This window comes from Mesoplodon densirostris, chromosome 17, assembly GCF_025265405.1.
Source record: "Mesoplodon densirostris isolate mMesDen1 chromosome 17, mMesDen1 primary haplotype, whole genome shotgun sequence".
NCBI classification, from domain to species: Eukaryota; Metazoa; Chordata; class Mammalia; order Artiodactyla; family Ziphiidae; genus Mesoplodon; species Mesoplodon densirostris.
Genome location: NC_082677.1, coordinates 50,584,633 through 50,611,962, shown reverse-complemented (window position 1 = coordinate 50,611,962; position 27,330 = coordinate 50,584,633). Strand labels below are relative to the sequence as shown.

Below are 27,330 nucleotides of genomic sequence, written 5' to 3'. Positions count from 1 at the left end.
CAAAATTATGAACAGTTTTTAAATGGTTCAGAAAAATTCACAGATAAAAATTCCAAAATAGACATATTCCAAGTGTCTACTTAACTTTTTAAAGTCCCCACCATGAAAGACAATCACTAAGTATGTCTTGGTGGAAGACACTGGCTACTGGACCAGATAAAACTTGTGTCTGAGCAATAGTTAAGTTCTTCTGATGGGTGTGGTTGTTTGTATGTGTGTCACTGTAAATGTACTTTAGTAAGAATATTATCTATTTATTTCATCAATATTAGATTATTTACATCATTGCGCTTATGAGTTTTGTTTGAATTTTCCTACTAATTTGCATTTGTCAGTCTATTTGCCATTGAGTATCATTTAGTGGTTTTCCACAAGCCTAGGAGTTTTTGAAAAGAAATGTACTGTCCCATAAAGCAAGTGAACTTAGCTGTTGTTTTGCTTTTATGGTTCCTTTCTCTAAGGCTCAGAAACATCCTATGTTTTTGTGGCAGCCCCTTCCCTTTCCTGTCAGGAGGGCCACCTTGGTAGGGTAGGCAGTGGATTGATTATTCTACACCTCCAAGCTGTATTCTGGAAGCATGAAGCTGGAAAATCACAGTTTGCCCTGTAAAGACCCCTGATAATATCACAGATTCTCCTTCACGTGCACAGAATGTCAGAGAAAGCCTGAGGCTAGCCACAAATATTCAGCCTGTCTTGAACAAGTCTACTCTCAAAAATGACTGTCTTTGTGTTTCTGTTAATGAATAACTCATCTGGAACACCCACCTGTCTGAGGCATCATGGGAGTTACGTCCATGGAATACCACCCTACCATAATTTTCATCTCTGCAGAGAAAGAACAAAATCAAGTCACATGAGAAGTTATCACAGTATTTAGTAAGCATTAAATAAGGCAGACATGAAAGAGCTCACAATGTTTGGCAAGGTTAATTCATTTTACTTTGGGTGTAAAAACACAACGCATTTATTTTAACTAGCCACCACTTGAAAGAGCATGGTGAAAAGAAAAAAGGTTGTCAGTACAAACAAACATTATTCCAATTTACCCCATGAGATTTCCATGTGATTCAGCAATGGCATGAGTGTTTGTTGTTTGGCTTTTTGGTTTTGGGTTTTCTCCAGCAGTGTGGGAACATGCGGCCATCTACTTCGCATATATTAGAAAAGTCCTTTTCTGCAGGAAGGCAAACGTTTTTTCAAACGTGTTTTAAAATTAATTAGGCCCAGGCTACAGGTTCTTTGGTGGGGCTATTGGAGGACTCTGGAGGCCTCATGACAAAGACTGCTTCCCAGACCTTCTGCTGTCACTGTCCTTGTCCCCATGGTGAGCCACAGCTGCCCCCCACCTCTGCAGAAGACCAACACTAGCAGGGTCTGGATGTTCTGGTCAGGGGTCAGCCTGAGCCTCTGAAGTGGAGAGCTGACGTCAGGACTTTGGTACACCAGAGACCTCCCGGCCTCTCGTAATATCAATTGGCGAGAGTTCTCCCTGAGATCTCCATCTCAATGCTAAGACTCAGCTCCACTCAACGACCACCAAGCTCCAGTGCTGGACATCCCATGCCAAACAACTAGCAAGACAGGAACACAACCCCACCTATTAGCAGAGAGGCTGCCTAAATCATAATAAGTTCACAGACACCACAAAACATGCCACCAGATGTGGTCCTGTCCACCAGACAGAAAAGATCCAGCCTCATCCATCAGAATACAGGCACCCATCCCCTGCACCACGAAGCCTACAAAACACATTGAACCAACCTTACCCACTGGGGTCAGACACCAAAAACAACAGGAACTATGAACCTGCAGCCTGTGAAAAGGAGACTCCAAAACATAGTAAGTTAAGCAAAATGAGAAGACAGAGAAATATGCAGCAGATGAAGGAGAAAGGTAAAAACCCATCAGACTGAACAAATGAAGAGGATATAGACAGCCTACCTGAAAAAGAATTCAGAGTAATGATAGTAAAGATGATCCAAAATCTTGGAAATAGAATGGACAAAATACAACAAATGTTTAACAAGGACTAGAAGAACTAAAGAGCAAACAAAAAATGACAAACAACACAATAAATGAAATTAAAAATTCTCTGGAAGGAATCAATAGCAGAATAAATGAGACAGAAGAATGGATAAGTGACGTGGAAGATAAAATAGTGGAAATAATTACTGCAGAGCAGAATAAAGAAAAAAGAATGAAAAGAATTGAGGACAGTCTCAGAGACCTCTGGGACAACATTAAACATACCAACATTCGAATTATAGGGGTCCCAGAAGAAGAAGAGAAAAAGAAAGGGACTGAGAAAATATTTGAAGAGATTATACTTGAAAACTTCTCTAATATGGGAAAGGAAACAGTTAATCAAGTCCAGGAAGTGCAGAGTCCCATACAGGATAAATCCTAAGAGAAAGCCACCAAGACACATATTAATCAAACTATCAAAAATTAAATACAAAGAAAAAATATTAAAGGCAGAAAGGGTAAAGCAACAAATAACATACAAGGGAATCCCTATAAGGTAAACAGCTGATCTTTCAGCAGAAACTCTGCAGCCCAGAATAGTGTGGCAGGACATATTTAAAGTGATGAAAGGGAAAAACCTACAACCAAGATTACTCTACCCAACAGAATCTCATTCAGATTCGATGGAGAAATTAAAATCTTCACAGATAAGCAAAAGCTAAGAGAATTCAGCACCACCAAACCAGCTTTAAAACAAACACTAAAGGAACTTCTCTAGGCATGAAACACAAGAGAAGGAAAAGACCTACAATAACAAACCCAAAACAATTATGAAAATGGTAATAGGAACATACATATCGATAATTACCTTAAATGTAAATGGATAAAATGCTCCAACCAAGAGACATAGACTGGCTGAATGGATACAAAAACAAGACCTGTATATATGCTGTCTACAAGAGACCCACTTCAGACCTAGGGACACATACAGACTGAAAGTGAGGGGATGGAAAAAGATATTCCATGCAAATGGAAATCAAAAGAAAGCTGGAGTAGCAATACTCATAGTAGTCAAAATAGATTTTAAAATAAAATCTATTACAAGAGACAAAGAAGGACACTACATAACAATCAAGGGATCAATCCAAGAAGAAGATATAACAATTGTAAATATTTATGCACCCAACATAGGAACACCTCAGTACATAAGGCAAATGCTAACAGCCATAAAAGGGGAAATCGACAGCAACACAATCATAGTAGGGGACTTTAACACCCCACTTCCACCAATGGACAGATCATCCAAAATGAAAATAAATAAGAAAACACAAGCTTTAAATGACACATTAGACAAGATGGACTTAATTGATATTTTTAGGACATTTCACCCAAAAACAACAGAATACACTTTCTTCTCAAGTGCTCATGGATCATGTTCCAGGATAGATCATATCTCGGGTCACAAATCAAGCCTTGGTAAATTTAGGAAAATTGAAACCTTATCAAGAATCAGTTCTGACCACAATGCTATAACAGTAGAGATCACTTACTTACAGGAAAAAAACTGTAAAAACCACAAACACATGGAGGCTAAACACTACACTACTAAACCAAGAGATCACTGAAGAAATCAAATAGGAAATCAAAAAATACCTTGAAACAAATGACAACAAAAACACAACGAACCAAAATCTATGGGATGCAGCAAAAGGAGTTGTAAGAGGGATTTTATAGCAATACAATCCTAACTTGAGAAACAAGAAACATCTCAAATAAACAACCTAACCTTACACCTAAAACAATTAGAGAAAGAAGAACAAAACAAACCCAAAGTTAGCAGAAGGAAAGAAATCATAGAGAGCAGATCAGAAATAAATGAAAAAGAAATGAAGAAAACAATGGCAAAGATCAATAAAACTAAAAGTTGGTTCTTTGAGAAGATAAACAAAATTGATAAGCCATTAACCAGACTCATCAAGAAAAAAAAGGGAGAAGATTCAAATCAACTGAATTAGAAATGAAAAATGAGAACAACTGACACTGCAGAAATACAAAGGGTCATGAGAGATCACTACAAGCAAATATATGCAAATAAAATGGACAAACTGGAAGAAATGGACACATTCTTAGAAAAGGACAACCTTCCAAGACTGAACCAGGAATAAAAAGAATATATAAACAGACCAATCACAAGCACTGATATTGAAACTGTGATTAAAAATCTTCCAAAAAAAAAAGCCCAGGACCAGATGTCTTCACAGGTGAATTCTATCAAACATTTAGAGAAGAGCTAACACTTATCCTTCTCAAACTCTTCCAAAATAGAGCAGAGGGAGGAACACTCCCAAACTCACTCTATGAGGCCACCATAACCCTGACACCGAGACCAGACAAAGATGTCACAAGAAAAAGAAAACTACAGGCCAATATCACTGATGAATATAGATTCAAAAATCCTCAACAAAATACTAGCAAACCGAATGCAATAGCACATTAAAAGGATCATACACCATGATCAAGTGGGGTTTATCCCAGGAATGCAAGGATTCTTTAATATAGGCAAATCAATCAATGTGATAAACAATATTAACAAATTAAAGGATAAAAATCATATGATAATCTCAATAGATGCAGAAAAAGCTTTTGACAAAATTCAACACCCATTTATGATAAAAGCCATACAGAAAGTAGGCATAGAGGGAACCAACCTAAACATAATAAATGCCATATATGACAAACCCACAGCCAACATCATTCTCAGTGGTGAAAAACTGAAACCATTTCCACTAAGATCAGGAAAAAGACAAGGTTGCCCGCTCTCACCACTATTATTCAACATAGTTTTGGAAGTTTTAGCCACAGCAATCAGAGAAGAAAAAGGAATAAAAGGAATCCAAATTGGAAAAGAAGTAAAACTGTCACTGTTTGCAGATTACATAATATACATAGAGAATCCTAAAGATGTTACAAGAAAACTACTAGAGCTAATCAATGAATCTGGTAAAGTAGCAGGACACGAAGTTAATGCAAAGAAATCTTTTGCATTCCTATACACTAATCATGAAAATCTGAAAGAGAAATTAAGGAAACAATCCCATTTACCCTTGCAACAAAAAGAATAAAATACCTAGGAATAAACCTATCTAAGGAGAAAAAAGACCTGTATGCAGAAAACTAAGACACTGATGAAAGAAATTAAAGATGATACAAACAGATGGAGAGATATACCATGTTCCTGGACTGGAAGAACCAACATTGTGAAAATGACTAAACTACCCAAAGCAGTCTACAGATTCAATGCAATCCCTATCAAACTACCAATGGCATTTTTCACAGAACTAGAACAAAAAATTTCACAATTTATATGGAAACACAAAAGACTGTGAAAAGGCAAAGCAATCTTGAGAAAGAGAAACAGAGCTGGAGGAATCAAGCTCCCTGATTTCAGACTATACTACAAGCCTACAGAAGTCAAGACAGTATGGTACTGGCACAAAAACAGAAAGATAGATCAATGGAACAGGATAGAAAGCCCAGAGATAAACCCATGCACATATGGTCACCTTATCTTTGATAAAGGAGGCAAGAGTATACAATGGAGAAAAGACAGCCTCTTCAATAAGTGGTGCTGGGAAAACTGGACAGCTACATGTAAAAGAATCAAATTAGAACACTCCCTAACACCATACACAAAAATACACTCAAAATGAATTAAAGACCTAAATGTAAGGCCAGACACTATAAAATTCTTAGAAGAAAACATAGGCAGAACACTCTATGACATAAATCACAGCAAGATCCTTTTTGACACACCTGTTAGAGAGAGGGAAATAAAAACAAACAAATGGGACCTAATTAAACTTAGAAGCTTTCGCACAGCAAAGGGAACCATAAACAAGACGAAAAGACGACCCTCAAAATAGGAGAAAATATTTGCAAACAAAGCAACTGACAAAGGATTAATCTCCAAAATTTGCAAGCAGCTCATACAGCTCAATATCAAAAAAGCAAACAACCTAATCCAAAAATGGACAGAAGACCTAAATAGACATTTCTCCAAAGAAGATATACAAATTGCCAACAAACACATGAAAGGATGCTCACCATCACTAATCATTAGAGAAATGCAAATCAAAACTACAATGTGTTATCACCTCAAACCCGTCAGAATGGGCATCATCAAAAAATCTACAAACAATAAATGCTGGAGAGGGTGTGGAGAAAAGGGAACCCTCATGAACCGTTGGTGGGAATATAAATTGATACAGCCACTCTGGAAAACAGTATGGAGGTTCCTTAAAAAACTAAAAATAGAACTACCATCCGACCCAGCAATCCCATACTGGGCATATACCCTGAGAAAACCATAATTCAAAAAGAGTCATGTACCACAATGTTCATTGCAGCTCTATTTACAATAGCATGGACATGGGAGCAACCTAAGTGTCCATCGACAGATGAATGGATAAAGAAGAGTGGCACATATATACAATGGAATATTACTCTGCCATAAAAAGGAACAAAATTGAGTTATTCATAGTAAGGTGGATGGACCTAGAGTCAGTCATACAGAGTGAAGTAAATCAGAAAGAGAAAAACAAATACCGTTTGCTAACACATACATATGGAATCTAAAAAAAAATGGTCATGAAGAACCTATGGACAGGACAGGAATAAAGACATAGACCTACTAGAGAATGGACTTGAGGACATGGGGATGGGGAAGGGTAAGCTGGGACGAAGTGAGAGAGTGGCATGGACATATAAACAGTACTAAATGTAAAATAGATAGCTAGTGGGAAGCAGCCACATAGCACAGGGAGATTAGTGCGGTGCTTTGTGACCACTTAGAGGGGCGGGATAGGGAGGGTGGGAGGGAGATGCAAGAGGGAGGGGATATGGGGATATATGTATACTTATAGCTGATTTGCTTTGTGATACAGCAGAAACTAACACACCATTGTAAAGCAATTATACTCCAATAAAGTTATTCAATTTAATTAAGCCCATTATATCTGAAATTTTTCCACTTGTTGGCCTTGACAGTTTCCCTTGACAAAATGTAGGAAAGTAAGTACCAATATTTGTGGTTAAGAAGGTTGATTTTTCAGATTTAGCCTATTTTTTTTTTTTTTTTTTTTTTTGCAGTACACGGGCCTCTCACTGTTGTGGCCTCTCCCATTGCGGAGCACAGGCTCTGGACGCGCAGGCTCAGCAGCCATGGCTCACGGGCCCAGCCACTCCACTGCATGTGGGATCTTCCCGGACCGGGGCACGAACCCGTGTCCCCTGCATTGGCAGGGGGACTCTGAAGCACTGTGCCACCAGGGAAGCCCCCTTGATTTAGCCTATTTTTGAACCATGAGATTATATAGTTTGCTCTGTTTGGTCCTTAAAATAACCCTATAAATTAGGCAGGGGATACACTTATATCCAGTTCACAGAAGAGAAAATTGATCAGGGATTCTGTGGCTTTCTTAAGGCTAAAAACTTAGCAAGTGACAAGGGTGATCTTTTTATTCCAAACTTTTCCTTTTCCTACTGGTCAACCCTGCAATAGAACTTCACACATAAGATCCCGAAGCTATGTCTTCCTTACTTTGTATAGTGGACCTGAAAGTGCAGGCAATTTTAGGAAATGTCAAAACATGTAGTAGAGACTTTGGCCTTGGGCCAAAGCAGAGAGTAAGTATCAGAACCTTTCCATGTCAACCCTACCAAACATGAAACAGCACATTTCTCCTGGTTCTGATTATTCAACACTCTGGAACCACTTACAATAAAGCTATGAAAGAACTGCAGTAGATAATTAAAGAAAGATGAGCAGTGAAACCGAAACAATTCCAGCGAATATATACCCTCGAAGATGCCAAGAGAACTTCTCCATCTCCTTGGGATCCCCTCCCTAAACTTGTGGGAGAGTAGCAGACACCAGACACATTTTTGCCTGAAGAAAAATACATAGCACGTAGCCCACTACTGGGCCAGTGGGCGTGGGGAAAGCATCAGAGCCAATTTCCCCTTCACTCAGCAGCTGTCATGCCAGCCAAGCTGGCTTCCCTGGGCCTTTTTAAGGAAGCATGTCTGGCGTAAAACCATCACTTCTACTGACTATAAATTATCTTAGCCATCTCTATCGCCCCACATCTGTGCAAATCTGTGCAACCCAAAATTTGTGATCTACCTTTGATATCATTCTACCACCATGGAAAAATAGAAATGCCATATTAGCTTCCAACAGAAGCAGTAAATGTTGCTTTATAGAAGGAGATGATTGTTTTCTAAGAATGCTAACTCCAAAACTTAGTGTGAGTCTCCAAATAACCCTATAGTTCCTTAAAATAATAAGATTTAATAACAGAATTTAATAGACATTTTTGTTTAACAGTTACAAGTACACTCCTCAAACAACCATGTATGGACAGTTTAGTAGAAAGCTTAGAGAAATTATAGTGTAATGCAGGGATTCCCAACTTCAGTGCTGTTGACATTATGGATTTGATAATTTTTCATTGTGAGGAGTGTCCTCTGCCTTGTAGGTTGTTTAGCGGCATTCCTGGTTTCTACTGACTAGATGTCAGGAGTACCCGCCCCCCAATTTTGATATTTAAAAATGTCTCCTGACCTTGCCAAACAATTTCTGGGAAGAAAATTGTCCCTGACTGAGAACCATTGGTGTAATGGGAAGATAATGGGTCATGTTACTTTCAGCTCCACCTCTTAATAGCTGTGTGCTCTTGAACAAGTTACCTAACTTCTCTGAGCCTCAGATTACTCCTCTGTAAAAGTGAGGATGTAATACCTACCTCATGTGATCGTTATGAGATTTAGTGATGCTTCATACGTAAAGTACCTAGTATCTAGCCGGATACATAAGAGGGAATCAAAGACATATGCATATGTGTATGTCTGTATATACATATATATATACAATTTATAATAAATATATCTGGGCTGGACAAATGCCTATTACAAATCTATGTTGGCAATGAGGTGATATGCTTAGGGTAATAGTCTTCAGATCTTTAAACATATAGTTAATAGAAACAATGTTTAAAGCAGACAATACTTTTGTGATGGTTAAGTGTTTTCTCTTACAAAGTGATACTGCATTTACCACCTTTCCATACCTAGAGGTATACAACCAGTGGGGACTAAAATGAGTTGAGAATTGATCAGCTTTACTTGCACATAAGGAAATTTTAGATAAATTATTATTAAATTTGTAAACTTGGAATCATACTTGTGTTTGTTTCAACTGACATCAGGCACCGGAATCACGTTACCATGAATTAAATATTACCTTTTTGGAAATTGGAATGTCTTTTTTTTTTTTTCAGATTATCAAGTAGGCACCAATGTCTATGCTATTTATAACAGCAAAATCCTACTTTTTTCTCACTAATAACTCATATTCTTTTAGGTATGTGAATATTAAAAATGGTAGAGATATTCTTAAAAATCTGATGTAACGAATTTATGCTTACTAAATCTTACCAAACGTGAGGCCAAGCAACAAAGTGTTTTAGAAGGAAAGTATCCAATTTCCACATGGCCATTAGTTCCCCAAATGGAGAATGGCTCTTTCTACTCACCCACCCACCCACACTCTTACTTTTCTTCTTCAGGACGTTCCTTTATCCAGCTGTTATCCTGTAAGACAGTCCTTCTTTTGTTCACATCGTGAAAACCCTGTTGCTTCAGTGTAGTCCCCTGAGTGGTACTCTTCATATCTATCAACAGAAAAATGAAACATCAAGAGATGTAGCTGCATGGAGTTGAGTGTGTGTTTATTAACTTGGAAATCTTGAGAGGAGCATCTGATTGGCCAGCATCACTCTTCTAGGCTGGCAAATCCAGTACTGTTTCAAAGTAGGATGCACCGGCAAGAAATAACAAATCCCACACCCCATCATCAAAGATAACTTATAAAACTGCTCAGGTGCCAACTGAAATTGCTCGTGCACACCATGAAGCCCTGCCCCACACCTGGGAGTGTAGAACCACAGGCCTGGGAAAAACCAATACCGGGTTTAGTGGGTTGGCCATTTTGCTCAAAAAGAAATGTGCTTCAGAAGGACACACGAGACTGTTTTAGAAGTACCTAGTGAACAATAGTAAGTCCTGGTGCTTCTGATTATAAATAACTTAATTCTTTGATCTCACGGGAGCCAAAAGCACAGAAGGTCACACACACTTGATTTTTAAAAGAAATCTTTGAATTGCAATTAGATGAGTAAAATCTACAGCACTCTTACTTTTTTCTTAAGCCTAACTTTGGCCATGTTTATTAAATTAGATGGTTGCTTCTAAGAATTTCACAGCTACATGAAAAAAAAAGAACTGTGAGTTGTTTTTCCCAGATTTTTAAGTTCTCTGAGTAAGGGAAACATCATCTACATTACCATTTTCTGTGGGAGATGTTTTTCTCAAGGTAAAATTGGACATGCTGCCTTCCAGTAAGGATCTAAAAGAAAAATGGGGATGGGGAAAACACAGTAATGACTCGACAAAGAATCAACAAGGGACTCATTCATTGCTAATGAGACACATTTTTCAATGACATTGGCGGTCACATAATCTAGTATAATGAATACATGATATGAAGTGACCCCTAAGAACCTGAGAGTTCATCTATTCCAATGCATTTATTTTACAGATGAGGAAATTGAAGCCAGGAGTGTTTAGTGTCCCCTGTGTTACAGGACAAGCAATTGGCTGAATCAGGCCATCATTAACTCATTTATTCAATGAAAAAATATGCATTGAATGCTTGACACTGAGCCAGGAGCTGGAGACACAAAAAGATAAGTAAGACGGGTATCAGGTCAGGTCAACAGGGAGACGGAGACATGGAGTTTACAGCACAATATGCAAGAGGGCTCATCAGCTCCTCCTTTGCGGAAGCCAAAGTGAACCCAGGCAACTGATATGTGTTTAGAAGGGAAGCAGCCAGAGCGTGGAAATCACAGATCTTGGGAAGCACTGGTGGTTTTAGGTAATCCCTGTGTGGGAAAGCCCTAAGATTCTCAGCTGTGACGAACTGCTACTGCCAAGCTGCTAAGGGACTGAGGTGATTCTCATTCCCAGTTTGCCTGGGATGATGGTGCGTTGAGAGCTGCATTACGACACTGAGTCTTAGGCACTTTTGCTTTCGATGGCCTCTTCCTTCACACACAAGCACATGCACACACATGCATACACATACAAAATTAAAAATATTTTATGACTGTGTTAGTATAACAATGAATAACAATCCAGGCTGGCTTTGTTAATACATATTCATTATTGTTATCGTATTCATTTTTTCTTCTGCTGTTAAAAGGAATTAAAATTAGGACCCTTTTGTGGGCCCCTAAAAGGGGTCCCAGGTGTGGCCTTTTCTACTTAACGGATAAGTCAGCCCTGAGTTTCCCTGAATGTGGGACTTTCAGTTTTTAAACTGGAAAAGTCCTGGGCAAACAGGACTGGGCTGGTCACCCTAGGTGGGACATTATGTTTTTTGCAGGTTTCATCCCACCAGACAGTGTAGGACTGTTGGAGGGGCCCTCCATCTCAAGTCAGAAGCAAGTCCTACATCCAGCTTTATGACATCAAAGTTCTGCGATCGAACCACTGAATCTCCCTGTAAAATGTGCTAATGAAACCTGCCATCTACTTCATAAGGTTGTGATGATCAAATGAATAATGTACACAAAAATCACTTTGTTAAACTATAAATGCTGTTGAGACTTACAGCTGTATCATCAGACAGCAGTTTCTAGGTATAACGTGGAGATTCTAAAGCCCCCATCTCCCACCCTCTGGTCCAAAAGTATCTCCTACAGTAACTTGCCATAGGACTTGAAGTGGTAAAGATGCATTCCTCTGGATCAAGGCATGGTTTCCCTAGTACCTTTATTTAGAATATCAATGCTCCTAGAGTCGGTGAGAGGTGGCAGCTGCTGGTGACTTTACCAGCCTGGTGCTCGGCAGTACGGGCTCACGGCTGCACCTCATCTGGGGAACTGCCCTTACTTGGTGGGGCTGCCAGTTACACACCCTCCTCATCCACTGAACCTGCAGCCAGCGACTGAGTGACCTGGAATGTAGAGCCAGTCCTGCAGGTGACTGGTGCTTTAGCACTCACCATGGCAGAAGCTAGGCTAGCAGGGGGCTCATCGTCGCTCAGCTCCTTCTCTTCCCACCCCCCCCCAACCACTGCTTCCCTTTCTCCTTTCTTCTGAGTGAATACCCTTCATACGTCACAGGCACCCAAAGTCCTCCCAGGCACTGCTTCTAGGGGACCCAACCTAAGACTAACAACCAGCCTAAGACCAGCCGCTGTTCGCTCTGCTGAGAGTCTGAAGGTCTTAGTGAAATTAGAAAGACCTGCATGTAAAGTGTGCTATTTACTGACTGTGTCACCTTGGGGATGCTGCAGTTCAGCTCCTTTATCTGTAAAATGAGGTGAGTTGGGACTGTTTTGAGGATCAGGTTCGATGACATATGTAAAGTGCCTGATTACTGGCCAACACAGAGTAAGTGCTCAATAATTCTTAACTTCATGCTTCTATCACCTTGGAAAGCGTTAAGCGTAAAGATGAGATGTGGTCAGGTGTGGGAAGGAGATGCAACAGCCTTGCATTTGGGCCCTGGGCACGCAGGGATTGTGGGGTGGCCACTGTCTCACTGTATTTGGAGGTCCCTAAAACTCTGGCAGAAATGGGAGGAAAAGAGGCATGCAAACTTCAATCTGAACTACTTGTTCACTTCACCTCAGTCTGGCCTTGATTCTCTGGGTTCTTGGCTAACCTACTTCCTGTTTCTAAATGGCTCTGATAAACTCTTTTCCTGAACTGGTAAAGACCTGGAAGGTTCGTAGCTGATTGAAGTGGGATTCTGAGGTGGGCAGAATGCTGAGTGTATATCTGGTGATACACTTGCAGAGATTGCAAACTCAGTCGTGAAATACAGGGAAGGGTCAATGGACAAAGGTCATTTTGCAATTATCTGCTTATTTGTCTCTCACAAAAGACCGAGTGTCCTGTGAGCCAGACTTAAGACTATCCCTTCTCTATTTCCAGTGTGTGGGACAGAGTAGATGCTCCCTAGGTGCTTACTATGTGCTGAATTTGGTCCCTCTCAAAATTCCTAACACCCCAGTACCTCAGAATGTGACTATAGTTGGAGGTGAGGCTTTTAAAGAAGTGATTAAGGGCCTCCCTGGTGGCGCAGTGGTTAAGAGTCCGCCTGCCGATGCAGGGGATACGGGTTCGTGCCCCGGTCTGGGAGGATCCCATATGCCGCGGAGCGGCTGGGCCCGTGAGCCATGGCCGCTGGGCCTGCGCATCCGGAGCCTGTGCTCCGCAACGGGAGAGGCCACAACAGTGAGAGGCCCACATACCGCAAAAAGAAAAAAAAAAAAAAAAGAAGTGATTAAGTTAAAATGAGGCCATTAGGGTGAGGTCTAATCCAATCTGTCCCATGACCTTATAAGAAGAGGAATTTGGACACACAGAGATACCAGGGATATGTCTGCATAGACGAAAGGACATGAGAGGACACAGAGAGAAAGAAGGTGGCCATCTGCTAACTGAGGAGAGAGGCCTCAGGAGAAAACAAAACTCATGACACCTTGGTCTTAGACTTCCAGCCTCCAGACCTATGAGACGACAAATTTCTGTTATTGAAGTCCATCAGCCCTAGCAAACTAATAGAGTGCTTATGGGAAAAGTGGTTTAAACATTTCTAAAATAGCTAAGTCATTCAAAGAGCTTTGTGTTACCCTGTCTCTGACCTGTGCCCTTTGTGTCTTTAATTGCCCTGCTGCCCGGGGCAATTGCCAATAGCCATAGTACCTGTTCTCAACTGGATACCTCACAGGCATTATCTCATTCTCACATAAACCCTGCACAGCAGCTATTACCTCCATCTCCCAGATAAGACACATGACTGAAGCTCAGGGAGAGGATGTAACCTGCCAAAGTGGCAACAAGCAGAATCTGGCTTCTAAACCAACTCGTTCCTCAACAACCAGCAGTAGTATTTGTCATGAGTCACTGCAAGACGGGACCGGTAACCTGGCATTAGAGTGAAAGAGGGAAGGTACACAGCAGGGCCTGCCTGACTCGACATCTCTGGAAGTCCCAGGAGCTCTACCCCCACTGCCTGGCAGCAGGAGAACCAGGACAACTTCTCAAGGAATCATTGCAGCAGACAAACCCTCACAGAGCAGCCTTCTCTGTGTATGTCCTGATATTTCCCTGCTTATAAACATATGTCCATACAAAAAGTTATACACGAATGGTTATAGCAGCATTATTCAAAATAGCCAAAAAGTGGAAACAACCCAAATGTCCATCAGTGGATGAATGGATACACAACATGTGGCAGATCCATACAATGGAATATTACTTGGCAATAAATAACAATGAAGCATTGATACATATTACAACATGGATGAAGCTTGAAACATGCTAAGTAAAAGAAGCCAGACATAAAAGATGACATATTTAGGATTCTATATGGATGCTGTCTTTTAGATTTTCCTTGGTATCCTCAGTACTCCTCCCAAGCCAGGCTTCTGCTGCCCCCTTAGGCTCTGTTGGGTAAGGAGGAGAGCTCAGACAATAATAATACCTTAGATGATTTTATAGTAATTATAATATATCTCATTTCATTTCCAAGGCTATGTTCTAAGAGTATAATCCCTACTTAGCAGAGACATGGCTCGAGAAGCTGCTGAGTGGAAAGTTGGGACTCCATCTGAGGCTTTCTAGCTCAAAGCTCATTGTCTTTTCCTCTCTGCCAGGGACTCCCAGATTGATAGCACTTCCTGCAGTTGTAGAGAGAAAAGCAGGTATCTCTTCTTCACCTTATATTTAGGGCTGGCTCTAATCAGATCCAGCACCCTGCTAAAGGGTCCAATATTTTCATGCCTTTGGTAGCAGGTATTCTCCAGAAGGAGTCATAAGATAAGACATCCAAACAAGCTCAGGGCCCTTACCACTTTCTCCCTGCCAATAACTAGCCTCAGGTATCCTATAAACACCTCACTGGCTCCACCCCAGTGTCTCTGGGATACTTTCTAGGGATAGTTGCCAGTGAACTCACTTGCTTTCTCTGGGACACCCAAGCTTTATCTTGTTGCCTCTTTCATGAAAGCCCCTGGGAAGGACCAGGCTTTTTGTGCTTCACCCTTTCCATCTCTGAAAGTAGGCTGCTAGGCAGAAGGTAAGATCAGCCATCTTTGGACCATGAACTAACCTCGGGACTAAAGTCACACACTAAGAATGGCAGAGCAGGAAGTTAGAAGGAGCCTGGTTCCTCATGGAGCTGCCAAATAGCCCCAAATAGCTGCCAAAGAGTTGAGATGATCCATCTCTTAATTTTTGGCAAGAGGAAAATAAACCTAGTTTCTTCATGAGATTACTCTTTCATATTTTTGTTACTCAAGCTTAATGCTCTTCCTACCTGTTACAAGATCATCGTGGAGCAAACAGAAGGTCTAAAAGCCCATGGTGGTCTACAAAATATAAGATACTAGTGACTTTTTTATTAGTAAAACACTATTTCTTGTGACATGTCTGTGTGTTCAATGTTCCTAGCAAGAAGGATCATGTGTTTAGTTCCTACTATTGTTTCACATCGTGCCACAGATTAGTGCTCATTAGCTTATTTAATCCTTCCAGATGAGTATTATTACCTCTAATTATAGGAACACAAAACTCAGGTTAAATAAACTGGCTAACGTCACACAGGGAGTGACAGTCAGGAACTGCAATTAGGTCTATATGACTGCAATGCCAGGGTCTTTTCAGTAAACGGTGCTACATGTTGGTCAAAGTACCCTGTGATATAGCCAACTCCAGACACGCAGGGAAAAGCCCGGGAGTTCCGAGAGATGGAAGATAATGGGAGAGGAGCTGGAAGGAGCTGCAGTAATAAACAGCTGCTCCATCACCCCTGGGCAGCTCAGCCTTGAGCCTCACCCCTCCCGTGGCCACACTGAAGCCATGAGTGGCCTGGTACTATTCCTACTGGACTCCTCTGGATCTATCTCCCTACTAGATGGCTTGATAATGTTTTATACTCTTTCCTAGCTCCATGCTGTCCACTGGCACGAGGTAAATGAGACAGCAAAATATAATGTATTCTATTTTCAAATGATAATATTTTAATAAGTATGCAGGAGTTTTTTTTTTTAATGAAAATGACTAATAGTGTGGGAAAATAAAATTTTTTCACCAAATCTACAGGTTTCACTTCCATCTCGTGCGCAAACTCCCTCAGCACCACCTGCTCCTTTGTTTTTCTTAGGACCCATTGGCCATGTCACCCTAACCATCTCCATATGTCAGCCTATTTGGTGGCCCCAGAACCATTTCTAGAAACTCCAATCTAAAACATTTAAGGTGCAAGCCCCACTCTCATCAACCTGTAATTCCACTGAAATTTCACTGCAGTGGAACACTTGCCATCCTGACCAGAATATAAACCAACTTTTTTTAATATATGGATATTTTCTATACTGTTAATAAAAATGGATCAACAATATATGTCCCTGTGAATAATGCTCTCATTAAAAAAAAAACCCTTCTGTAGAGTGGATGAGAGATTAGAAACCTTTCAAATTGGTAATGTCACAAAATACATGCAGCAAAATCTCAGTTTTATATTATTTTTTAAAGAAATTACTTATTTCAGGGACTGAGGTTATCCTCAGTTTCATATCTACTCAACACCCAAATAATGACACTTTAATAGCTTCTGTTCAGCCAATTAGATTTATTTCTAAGTGCTGTCCTTCAGTTTCCTTCCAATCAAGTTTTAAACTTCTCACAAGAAAGATGAAACTCTCATCTGGTCTCAAATTGCTGTTACTGGTACATATACCAAATAATGGCAGACACCAGCAACTGTATTTTTTTCCAGCAATTATATTTTAAGTGTATAATACTGTAAGGAAAGATGTATAAAAAGATGTGTCCCTATTATGCTGTGAACTACAAAAACCTTTCCCTTTTAAAGCACCAAATTCATAAGTTGAAAACTCTGACGTGAAATCATGATGTCAGAAGTCAGTACGGAAACAGGAAAAAAAAAAACCTTTTCAACTTCTGGCCCCTCTTTCATTTCCTCTTTGTGGCCAAACACCAGAAAGTGCTAGTTTTTACCCAATGCCTACAGCCTCTGCCCAAAGACATGTCTTTAGGTTTTAGACGAAATTACTCTCCTTAAATTCTGAATCACAAAACCAGTCAAGTTTCATGGTTTTCTTTGGATGCATTTGAAACTATCAAACATCTCCTGTTTCTTAAATGTATCCCCGTTCAGATCCTCTTCATCTCCCTATGTCCTTCTCAATTTCTATTTTGAATAACAGCACTTCCCCAAGAGCGTTTAGGTCCATTAGGTAATCTTCTGCTCCCCTAGCCAGTCAGCCGCAGCTCTTCCTGTCCCAACTAAGCTGCAGTCTTCTCCATCTTTTGGGTCCTCTTGACAAAAAGACTTTGTGGACCTTGTTTATCTATTTTATTTTTCACAAGGTCCTATGTTTAGCACATGGAACTATATTCAATATGCTGTAATAAACCATAATGGAAAAGAATATGAAAAAGAATATGTATATATGTATGTGTGTGTGTGTGTGTATAACTGAATCACTTTGCTGCATACAAGAAACTAACACAACATTGTAAATCAACTATACTTCAATAAAACTTAAAAAAAAAAAAAGACTTTGTGGATCTCACTCTTCCCCTTCCCACCCAAGGACAAAATGCCTCTCGACTTACCTAATAAGTGTTACATATTACCACTCCCTGTTAACTCTCCTTAAGAAAGCTTGTGTGAGCAAAGAAACTGGAATGAGGTGGTGCAGAGATGAAAGAGAATAGGAAGAGTAAGACAGAAGAGAAAAAAATGCAGAGCAGAAAACAGGATAACAAAAGAGAGGATGAGGGCTTCCCTGGTGGCGCAGTGGTTGAGAGTCCGCCTGCCGATGCAGGAGACACGGGTTTGTGACCCAGTCCGGGGGGATCCCACATGCCGCGGAGCAGCTGGGCCCGTGAGCCATGGCCACTGAGCCTGTGCGTCCGGAGCCTGTGCTCCGCAACAGGAGAGGCCACAACAAGTGAGAGGCCCGCGTACCGCAAAAAAAAAAAAAAAAAGAGGATGAGAGAAAAAAAGAGAAAAAACCAGAGAAAAGAATTCACTGCTGGTATTTGGTCGTGTGATAGTGTTAAGCCATATTGAGCTTAGATTTTACATGTATTGTCACAGTTAAGACCCACAGAATGCCTTAAGGCTGATACTGTGATTACCCTCCTTCTATACCTAAGTGAAACTTTATAATGAATGACTTCAATGAAGTCAGAGTCCTTTTTCAGAAGGTAGGGCAGGAGTTGGAAATGTGGACAGTGGGTAAAATTAGCTCTTTCTGGAAAGAGGTTTTAGGATGAGTAGTTGGCCTAAGGCTACACAGCCAGTGCACAGTTGGGATTCCAGCCCAAATTGACCTGACATCAAAGTTCCTGTCCCAGAAGCCCAGGAAACAAAAAGGGTTCAACAGGTAGAAAGTTACCAGGTTAAAAGAAAGGGTGAGAAGAATGACATTTCCTTTGCAATAGCAATCTGTGATGGACCTCAACCAAGAGTGAGATTTGGAGCAGACTTTCTCTGATCATTTTACCAAAGTATCATGAGATCAGCACAGAGTGATAGTTGGATACTTTAATGGCTCCAAAATCTCCCAGTTAATTTATCAAGCTTCTAATAGACTTATCTAAATTGATATCTTTATGGAAAAGACCAAATATGAATAGTTACCTAAGAGAAACCTCTATAGTGATAGAAAGTATAAAAAAGCAAACATAGAATAAGGAAATAAATACAGCAAAAATGTCTAGAATGACATATGTAGCTTGGTGGTATTCACTTTCGTATATGAAAAAGTCTTCATGGTTCGATAATACCTACTAGTACTTGTTTCCCAGAAATCACTGGTAACAGGGAAAAAATTCTAGAAACTGAAAAAGGACAAATGCTATTAAACCATTTTCAACAGAAGAATAAGAGAGGCTCTATAATCACAAGTCAATAAACAGCAGCATTATCTTCTGTAAGGTAAATACAACAAACCACCAAACCATTAATTATCACCTAAAAGAACATGAAATATTATGTAAGGATAAAATAAACAGGGCTTCACAAAGTGTAAACGTTAACAAATGCATTTAAATTAATGGACTATTTTTAGCCTTCATACACAGTGTATAAGGAAATCCAATACTTATTGGGCTGGGAACGACTCACTTATCCTGCTGTGATGGTTGGAAATTTGCTATTTCTTTAGTCACACAGCCTCCCAGTCTCCACTTAGCATTAGAAAACTTGCTCACTGATGGTGAAACAGTTTAGAATGTAGCACAAATAAAATCTTGTAGCCAGACAGTTGTCTATATGCTATGAATTTTGAGTCTGATAACCATCGACTATAAAATGTTCTTACTGTTTGTTCTCGGTTTTAGCATGAGCCGTCACTTGCCCTTGTTTCCACCACCAATCTTTTCTGCAGAATAACAGATAATGTCAAGTTTTAGCATGAAGAGTTGTACTCTCTGGGACAATGATCAATTTCATTTTATAAAAGACAATGGTCTAATATTCATTAATAAAAATACTATGTAATAAAAATTATCTATTGCTTGAACCTCTTATGGACTATTTTTAGTTCTAGCTGAAAACATTTGTTAAATGAGTAAAAGCCCAAATTTTGACCACGCCCAAATTTTGACCACGGATTATGAACCAAAACTCTGTTATCTTAAGTTCTTTATCATATTTCATATTCGCTGCAGCTCATGTCATGCCACTCTTTGTCCCAATTTTACACGGTAAAATCCTTCTCCTTATATTATGCTCAATAGAAAATGTGAAAAATATAGAAAGCACAAAGAAGGAAAAACTCAGACACCTTTCATCAATCACTGTTATTTTCTTCCAGGGTTGTTTATTATTATTATTATCATTATTATTATGCCTATTAGAGCCTACTGATACATATTTTTCAATGCCATTTAAAAATATTTAAATAATTATTTCCTTTGCAACTACAAAATAGTTCATCCTATGGGCCTATCTATCAGTATAACATAATTCCTTGGTTTTTTACAACAAAACCACATCCTAATTATTTTCATCCATCTCTGATGGATCCTTAGAAGTGAAATTACTTGCCAAGGGGTGTAACTTCTAAAATGTTCTCGGTCCCTATCGTCAAATCTCTTTCCATAAACCTTATACCAGTTTATAGTCCACCAGCAGCTTACGAATGTCCACACATTGGCCAGCATTTAGAATTATCATTTATTAGTCTCTTTAATGATTTAATAGATGAAAGTGGAATCATTTTGGCTCAAATGCATAATTTTATAATTTTATTGGTTATTTTATTTCTTATTTTGTGAATTATCCATTGATTAATATTATGGATTTCTTATTGTTTTCTTACTTTCTTTATATATCAGAAATATTTATTTTTACTTTCCCAGTTTTCATTTAGCGTCTGACTCTGATTTTTTTTTTGATCAGCAGCTTCCAATTTTGTAATTCCCTTTCTTTCCCCTTATTAATTCTTTCACTCCTTAGAAATCCATGTAGACCATCCATGAAACTTCTTTCTGACCTCAAAATCCAAGCAATCACCAAGCCCTACAACTCTGCTCCTACATCACTCTTGATTGTCTTTCTGTCCATGTTCAAACTACCAATTCAAGCTGCCATAATCTGCTTACTATTTTATCAGCTTCCTACCTATATTACCAAGCTCTAGACTTACTCTCCCAATCCATTCTCAAGAGTGCCAAAGTAGTCACCACCTTGCTTAAAACTCTTCAATGGCCCTTCATTTCTGTCAGGATAAAATCCAAATTGTTATCAAAACTTACAAGTCCATACCCGCCTGCCTCCTTTCTCCCCACGCCTCACTCAAACTCTAGCTTCAGCTGGACTAAGTCATTCCAATTCCTGAGGGCTCCATCCTTTTCATAACCTTTAGGCTGTTGCTCTCTCTATGCTTTATGCCTAAAGCATTCTGCTTTCTGAGCCTCCTCTCACCCTTACTCTCCTTTCAGGAAAGACTTACATGCATTTTTCAGGTCAGAGCCTCCTCTCACCCTTACTCTCCTTTCAGGAAAGACTTACATGCATTTTTCAGGTCACTCATTACATATCCTCCTGGATGCATTCAGTGATACCATCACAACCTGTCTTCACCTCCAGCTCCCCAGGCTGAGCCCTAGGAAGTGTTCAGATAGCAAAGAGTACCTCTCTGTAACAACGGTACAATACAAACTGCCTTTTGTGTGGCTGAAGTTTTTTTCCATCCCCAACACACACACACAGACACAGACACACTGTAAATCTTGAGGGTTGTAACCAAGACCGTCTTCTCTACAGTTGTATTTCCAAATATTAGTATTATATCTGGCACATAATAAGCTCTAGAGGAACATTTGTTGGACAAATGAGATTAATAAATATTTACATGTTTTCTTCTAAGTTTAAAAAATGTATTTTATTGTTACATGGAAACTCTAATCCATATGGATTTACTTTAGTAATGGTGGAATCCCTTTCCCATTGATATATGATTTTTCCTTTGTCACATAAAGAAAACTTATATATTCTAGAATGTGCTTCATGGCCATCTCTTCTATTCCATAGATCTGCCTTTAGTTTCTTGCAATAGAAACAAACTATTTTAGTTATTGTCTTTTTCTAATACATCTTAATATCTAATGAAAGCACCCTTCATTAATTTCTCTTATAGAAATTCTATCAGCTATTCTAACTTATTCATTTCTTTAAGATAAATTTTAAAATTATTTTCTCTGGTTTCAAAACAAATATTCTATAAGAACTTTTGATTGGAATTGCATGAATACTATAAAATAGTTTGGGAAGAGCTGACATTGATGATATTCAATCTGTCCATCTAGGAATAGTACTCAAAGAAGCTTTTACTCAAGAAAGTCTTTAGGTCTTATAGTAAACGTCTGTGATTTTCTTAATCTAGGTCCCACATTTTTCTTATGGAAATTTTTTTCTTGATGTTTTACATCTCTTTGCACTATTGTAAAAGAAATGGTAATATATGTCATATTATGTTATTATATATATATGTATAATTCAGTAGGAATCCTAAATTTTCTTTTTATTTGCTGGTTCTGTGAGATAAGTATGATCATACAAGTGACATTTGGTCAAATTGGGGGTCATAATTATATCCAAGTCTATCTGGATGCCAGCCTCCTATGGTTTTTTCTGTATGGATTCCTTTCAAATATTTACCTAATGACAAAAGGGAGAACACTGGGAAGGAGGGCAGAGGAGGGTAGGTTGTAGGGGGGCAGTTTTCTCTGAAATATTTAAAATTAACTCTCAGTGTAGAGGTACCATGCATATCCTGTGGCTTCTGAGCATTCTCTGGAATACTGCCACAGTCTCCTGTGATGTGTGTATTTTAGTTAAAAAAGCATGGTCTATATAGTTCATTACTTTCTCCCAGAAGGTTCCATACAAAGGAGACAATCACATTTTAGGTCAGGGAAACTTGGGTCTAGAAATACAGAATGAATTATTTAGATGCTTAGAGCTCTCAAGTATACAATTACAATGAGTATACAGAACTAGAAGTAAGCCAGTTGTTGTTTAATGGATACCTATAAAAAGCACTCTTCCAATTAATCATCACAATAAAAGGATGATTCATATCCTTAAAAATTTAGCAACTAACATAAAATGCAAATCTAATAAATGTAGCTGTCATTTGACAAAGCATGCATTTGAGGAAGGGCCTTTCCCAAATTCTAAAATCACATGGATTTTTACAATGGTAATCTAGAAACCCTTAAGAAATATATTTGATAAAGACTTTTGATTAAAAGTAAAGTTCAAGCAACTGCAGACAAATATCCAGTAATTCATACATAAAACCCTTATTTCAAAGTTCTCAGCAAGAGAAAAGGAAACATGATCAACAAATAGCCTAGGAACAGGATAATGTCAGAAGACAAACTGTGTGGGACCAACAAAGCTTTCCCCTGGACCACTGGCTGGCCAAGGATTCTATCACATCACTCTTAAAGAATGCTTAGAGTTAACGCCCGAATCATAGGGACACTATCAGTTAAATCACGTTTGCTTAAGTTGACTGCTTAGTGAATTATATGCAGCTCATTCCACAGTCTGAGTTTCATTGTTCAGAACATCTCCTCTTTGCTTTGTTTGCACAGTCTCCAGGAAAATGAATCACTAGCTGTTTCAGTCAAGATTCCAGTGGATAGAGGAGACAGCCGGTAAGCAGCCCCTATGGACTGGTAGCCGAGGTGAGGCTGTCTCCGATTGAATGTCTCACACCCTACAATCTACAACTTACACACACACCACCTCACCTTCCTACAAAGGGGCTGACCGCTCCTGAGGTTAAAAACTAGGAATATAATAAATAACAAGACTGACTCCACAAACTACAAATTTAAAATGTATCTCTTCATGTCATAGTCATTCTATATGCACTGTAATAACATTCTCAAGTATGAGTGGATAAGGAAATTCTTATTTCCAGATCATTTCTAGTTCTTTTGTAAAGCCAGAGGGAACCTCATTTATTGTTACCACATATTTTATGTGAAAGAAATTTGCAAAATCATTGAGAAAATTCAGTAAGACCAAAATCAGGTGATCAAGCTCCTTATCTGGTTCTAACTATCATCCTGGCAAGTTGCTTAACATGTATATGTTTTGTTGTCCTCACCTAGAAAATTAGTGAGTTAGACTAGATAAGTCTATGCTCCATTCTAATTGAAAATTTAGGTCAGCTGAATCTAACCTAAATTTTAACCCTTTTAATCTACATGAAGCTAAAAGTTTAATAAAAATCCTGGCCTTTTATCTGCATTCTCTGTCTACCTGACATTTAGAATCAAGCAAATGTTTTACTAAAAATTGTACTGATGTAATATCACAGATTTCTCAAATTGATTTTCCCAATACTTTAATTCTGGAATGCAGCAAATATCAGAAAGACCATTTCTGCATTATAAACTGTGGAAGAGAAAGCTGGTTTTCAACTTGATCACATTTTATGACAAGTAAAATTATAATCCACAAATGGTATAATTTAGCTTTCTGATTACTATACACGTTTGAAAGGCAAATTATTAAAAAATTCCTCAGTAACCTTTGGGAACTGAGCTCTAAAAGCCTCCGAGACAGCACATGACCTGCTCAGCAATGGGAAGCAATGAAAGCTCTAGAATTGAAAGCAGAGCCAGGTACACTGTGGGAAGCGCCTTTCTGGAGACAGAGAGCACTGGGTGCAAGTGTGAGTAGATCCTGGGTTCGATTCCCACAGCTCTGCATCTCAGATGCAAATGGTAGAGAAAAAACACAGGTCAGACAAGTCAGCTTAGCTATTAATCATAAAGGAAAGCCTGCTTAAAATAACTTTTCTGTTCTTATCAAAGGGCTTCCAAAACTGGCTTTTCAGGACTAGGATATGAATAGAGGTTGAAAATTGCCCCCATGTACATTAGTCAATATGTAGGTTAGAACTCAGGATGTAACATAGCAAAGTTGGCCAAATGCACACGAATCCCTGTGGGAAACTGCGCACCCTCAGTTAGCCCTGCCCTGCTTTATTCCTTGGTATATTCACTCAAGAAATGTGATTTTCTTATTTGGGGTAGATAGGGTGGAGGACTGGGCATCTCTCTCTCATAGCTCAGTGACTTGCAATGCTTTCAGCAGTCAAGAAAAGCAAAGACTTCTTATCTATAAAAGAGTGGAGTTCACCATTTCAGTAAAAGCACCATCTGTGAAGACAGGGAGCTCCTTTTAAAAAATGTTTTTACAGTCACTTGAGAAAGTAGACCGGTGAGTGCTGGTCTCTCGACTTAAAGAATTTGCTATCCTTATGTGTGACCAGATTCACCAGCTGACAGCTCCTACATGGAAACTCAAATAGGCTTTCATTTCTCTGTTGCCCGGAAATGTGTAAAATTGTGGAGAATTTAAAAGCAGGGCTTCCCTGGTGGCGCAGTGGTTGAGAGTCCGCCTGCCGATGCAGGGGACACGGGTTCGTGCCCCGGTCTGGGAAGATCCCACATGCTGCGGAGTGGCTGGGCCCGTGAGCCATGGCTGCTGAGCCTGCGCGTCCGGAGCCTGTGCTCCGCAATGGGAGAGGCCACAACAGTGAGAGGCCCGCGTACCGCAAAAAAATAAAAATAAAAAAATAAATAAAATAAAAGCAATGCCATCTAAAATCACAACCAGGAGCAGCAGAACTGTTGACAAGTAGAACAGCCCATTGGAAGCTGTTAAAATTTCACTGGAAAAAAGACAGAGAGTAAGTTCTGATTTTAATCACTTGCAAAGAAAACAGGGAAAGTTATGCAATAAAGCAGAGATATTTACATTTGCAAATATAATTCAACTTACCTTTCTTGAGTAGATAAACCGGGACTCTTTGTCTAAACAGCCTGCAGTGATTCCCCAGGTGGATCCAGCTGAAACTAATGGGTACCTGGAGTTTACTGAGTGCAGTTTCCACCTCCACCTGCCTGTGTTAATGAACAGATCAGAGGCTTCTCCCTCAGTGGCTGAGTCACACAGGGAGGAGATGGGTGGTGTGAAAGAGGGTGTCACCTTGTACAAATACCAATTCAATTAAAACAGCTCACTCATGGACCTGCTGTCTTTGGTGAATTCTTTGTGTAATTTATGGCCTTGGTAGACCAAAAATATGTACTCCTGTTATCACCCTTTTAATTGACATCAACAATACCCACAATTCTATCCCTCACGAGGTGCCACAGTATCCAACCTATTTTGGATTCTCTTTTAAAAAACAAAACACAAACCTTAAGGTAGGAGGAATCTCTATCTGCCCATGGTACTGGAAGGCTGGGGCCCAGATACACACACAGGAAATGTACTGCTGGTAGGAATCAAGATCCTTAGGAGAGGAAAGTCCTTTGGAGCCCTGAGATCAGGAAATATGAAAGGAATCTATTACACAAATTCTACACATGGAATTCTGGTAAAACTATCAAAGGAAAAGTACATCCTGAAATATAAGAATTTTGAGCTTTTTGTTATTTCATCATCTATAAAAATGTGAAAAGGATGCTGGAAACTTCTTTCACATCTGAGGGCAGCAGTTGACTCCAGGGTCGACATCTGCTTCTGATGAGGAAGGAACAGTGCAGAAGAGCCACGCTAGGTGCAGGTTCCTATTACAGGTTCTGAAATGTACCTTCCGTAGCAGCCGGGGAGGCTTTAAAGAAGCTTAGTGAATCTGGAACATTGCTGAGAGGAGTGAGTCATTAGAATTTCCTGGGTCATTTTTATTCATCTGTCACACCAATAATTAACCAAATCCTCCCCATTTCAAGACAGCTCCTGAAAAACCACAGTCCAGCTGAGCTATAGTCACAGAAGGGACTATAAGAAGATGAGGAAACATTCAGATTAGAAGGTTCAGGCAATTGCAGGATGCAGTCATGGACTGGGACATCCCTTTCTTAATGTGCCCTTATTCTGGGCTGAGGAATTTGAAAATCTAAAGTGGAAAATGTTCTCTAAAAGTAGTGTGTGTGTGTGTGTGTGTGTGTGTGTGTGTGTGTGTGTGTGTATATATATATATATATATATATATATATATATGTTTATTCAGTGCTTTCATAGAATTATATATGTGCAAGATACTTTAGAAATACATTTTAAATTTCTGTGATGCCCATAAATGTTGGTTGGACTGAGGTTGGATATTAATATTACAGATGAGAAAGTTGAAAAACCAAGATGTGACTTGTCTCATCTCAAAAAATAAGTGAATTAGAAGTATTATATTCAGGATCATTCAGCATTCATTTAGCTGAATGAAGGGCTGAAACAGTTTCAGAGCTAGCTTGTAGGGACAAGTAGTAAGTTATATTAAACATATTATAGAAGGCTTAAATGCATGTTTTCATCCTTCATAAAATATAGAACCAGAAAATAATGTTCTACTTTGCAATGAAGAAAAATATACTGTCCAAAATACATTTAAACCTTTTGAGCTTCCAAACAATTATTTCTGCATGGAATTGAGGGTTTCTTTTATTTTATATACTGGAACCCATACCACTAAGCCACATCAGTGTCTTTCCATTTAGAACTAAATCTTTGATTCAAAAAAGGGCTAATTCTAAACACTTCGGCAAAATTCAGACCTCCTCATTGCTGAACAGACATTCAGCAAAAAGACTGCTGAAAATTAAGAATCTCAAAGTTCAAAGATGTCAGTCAAGAATGTGCACGGGGGGTGGAGGT

The 27,330-nt window shown here is 39.2% G+C and overlaps 1 protein-coding gene across 7 annotated transcripts in view; it reads right to left on the bottom strand.

The window, feature by feature from the left end:
• SCEL (sciellin) overlaps positions 1-25,971 on the bottom strand; it is a 136,255-nt gene extending 110,284 nt beyond the window's left edge. For 6 of the 7 annotated variants that reach the window (XM_060079862.1, XM_060079860.1, XM_060079864.1 and 3 more), the window contains exons 1-5: positions 25,456-25,566; positions 19,463-19,522; positions 10,374-10,435; positions 9,584-9,701; positions 769-828 (exon numbers count right to left, since the gene is read on the bottom strand). In XM_060079862.1, coding sequence (XP_059935845.1) covers positions 769-828; positions 9,584-9,701; positions 10,374-10,416 — 221 coding nt within the window. In that variant the 5' untranslated portion in view covers positions 10,417-10,435; positions 19,463-19,522; positions 25,456-25,566. Of the gene's footprint in view, positions 1-768; positions 829-9,583; positions 9,702-10,373; positions 10,436-19,462; positions 19,523-25,455; positions 25,567-25,877 lie in introns of those variants that run through there. The other variant, XM_060079861.1, reaches the window with a different exon arrangement.
• Between the last annotated feature and the right edge of the window lie 1,359 nt (positions 25,972-27,330).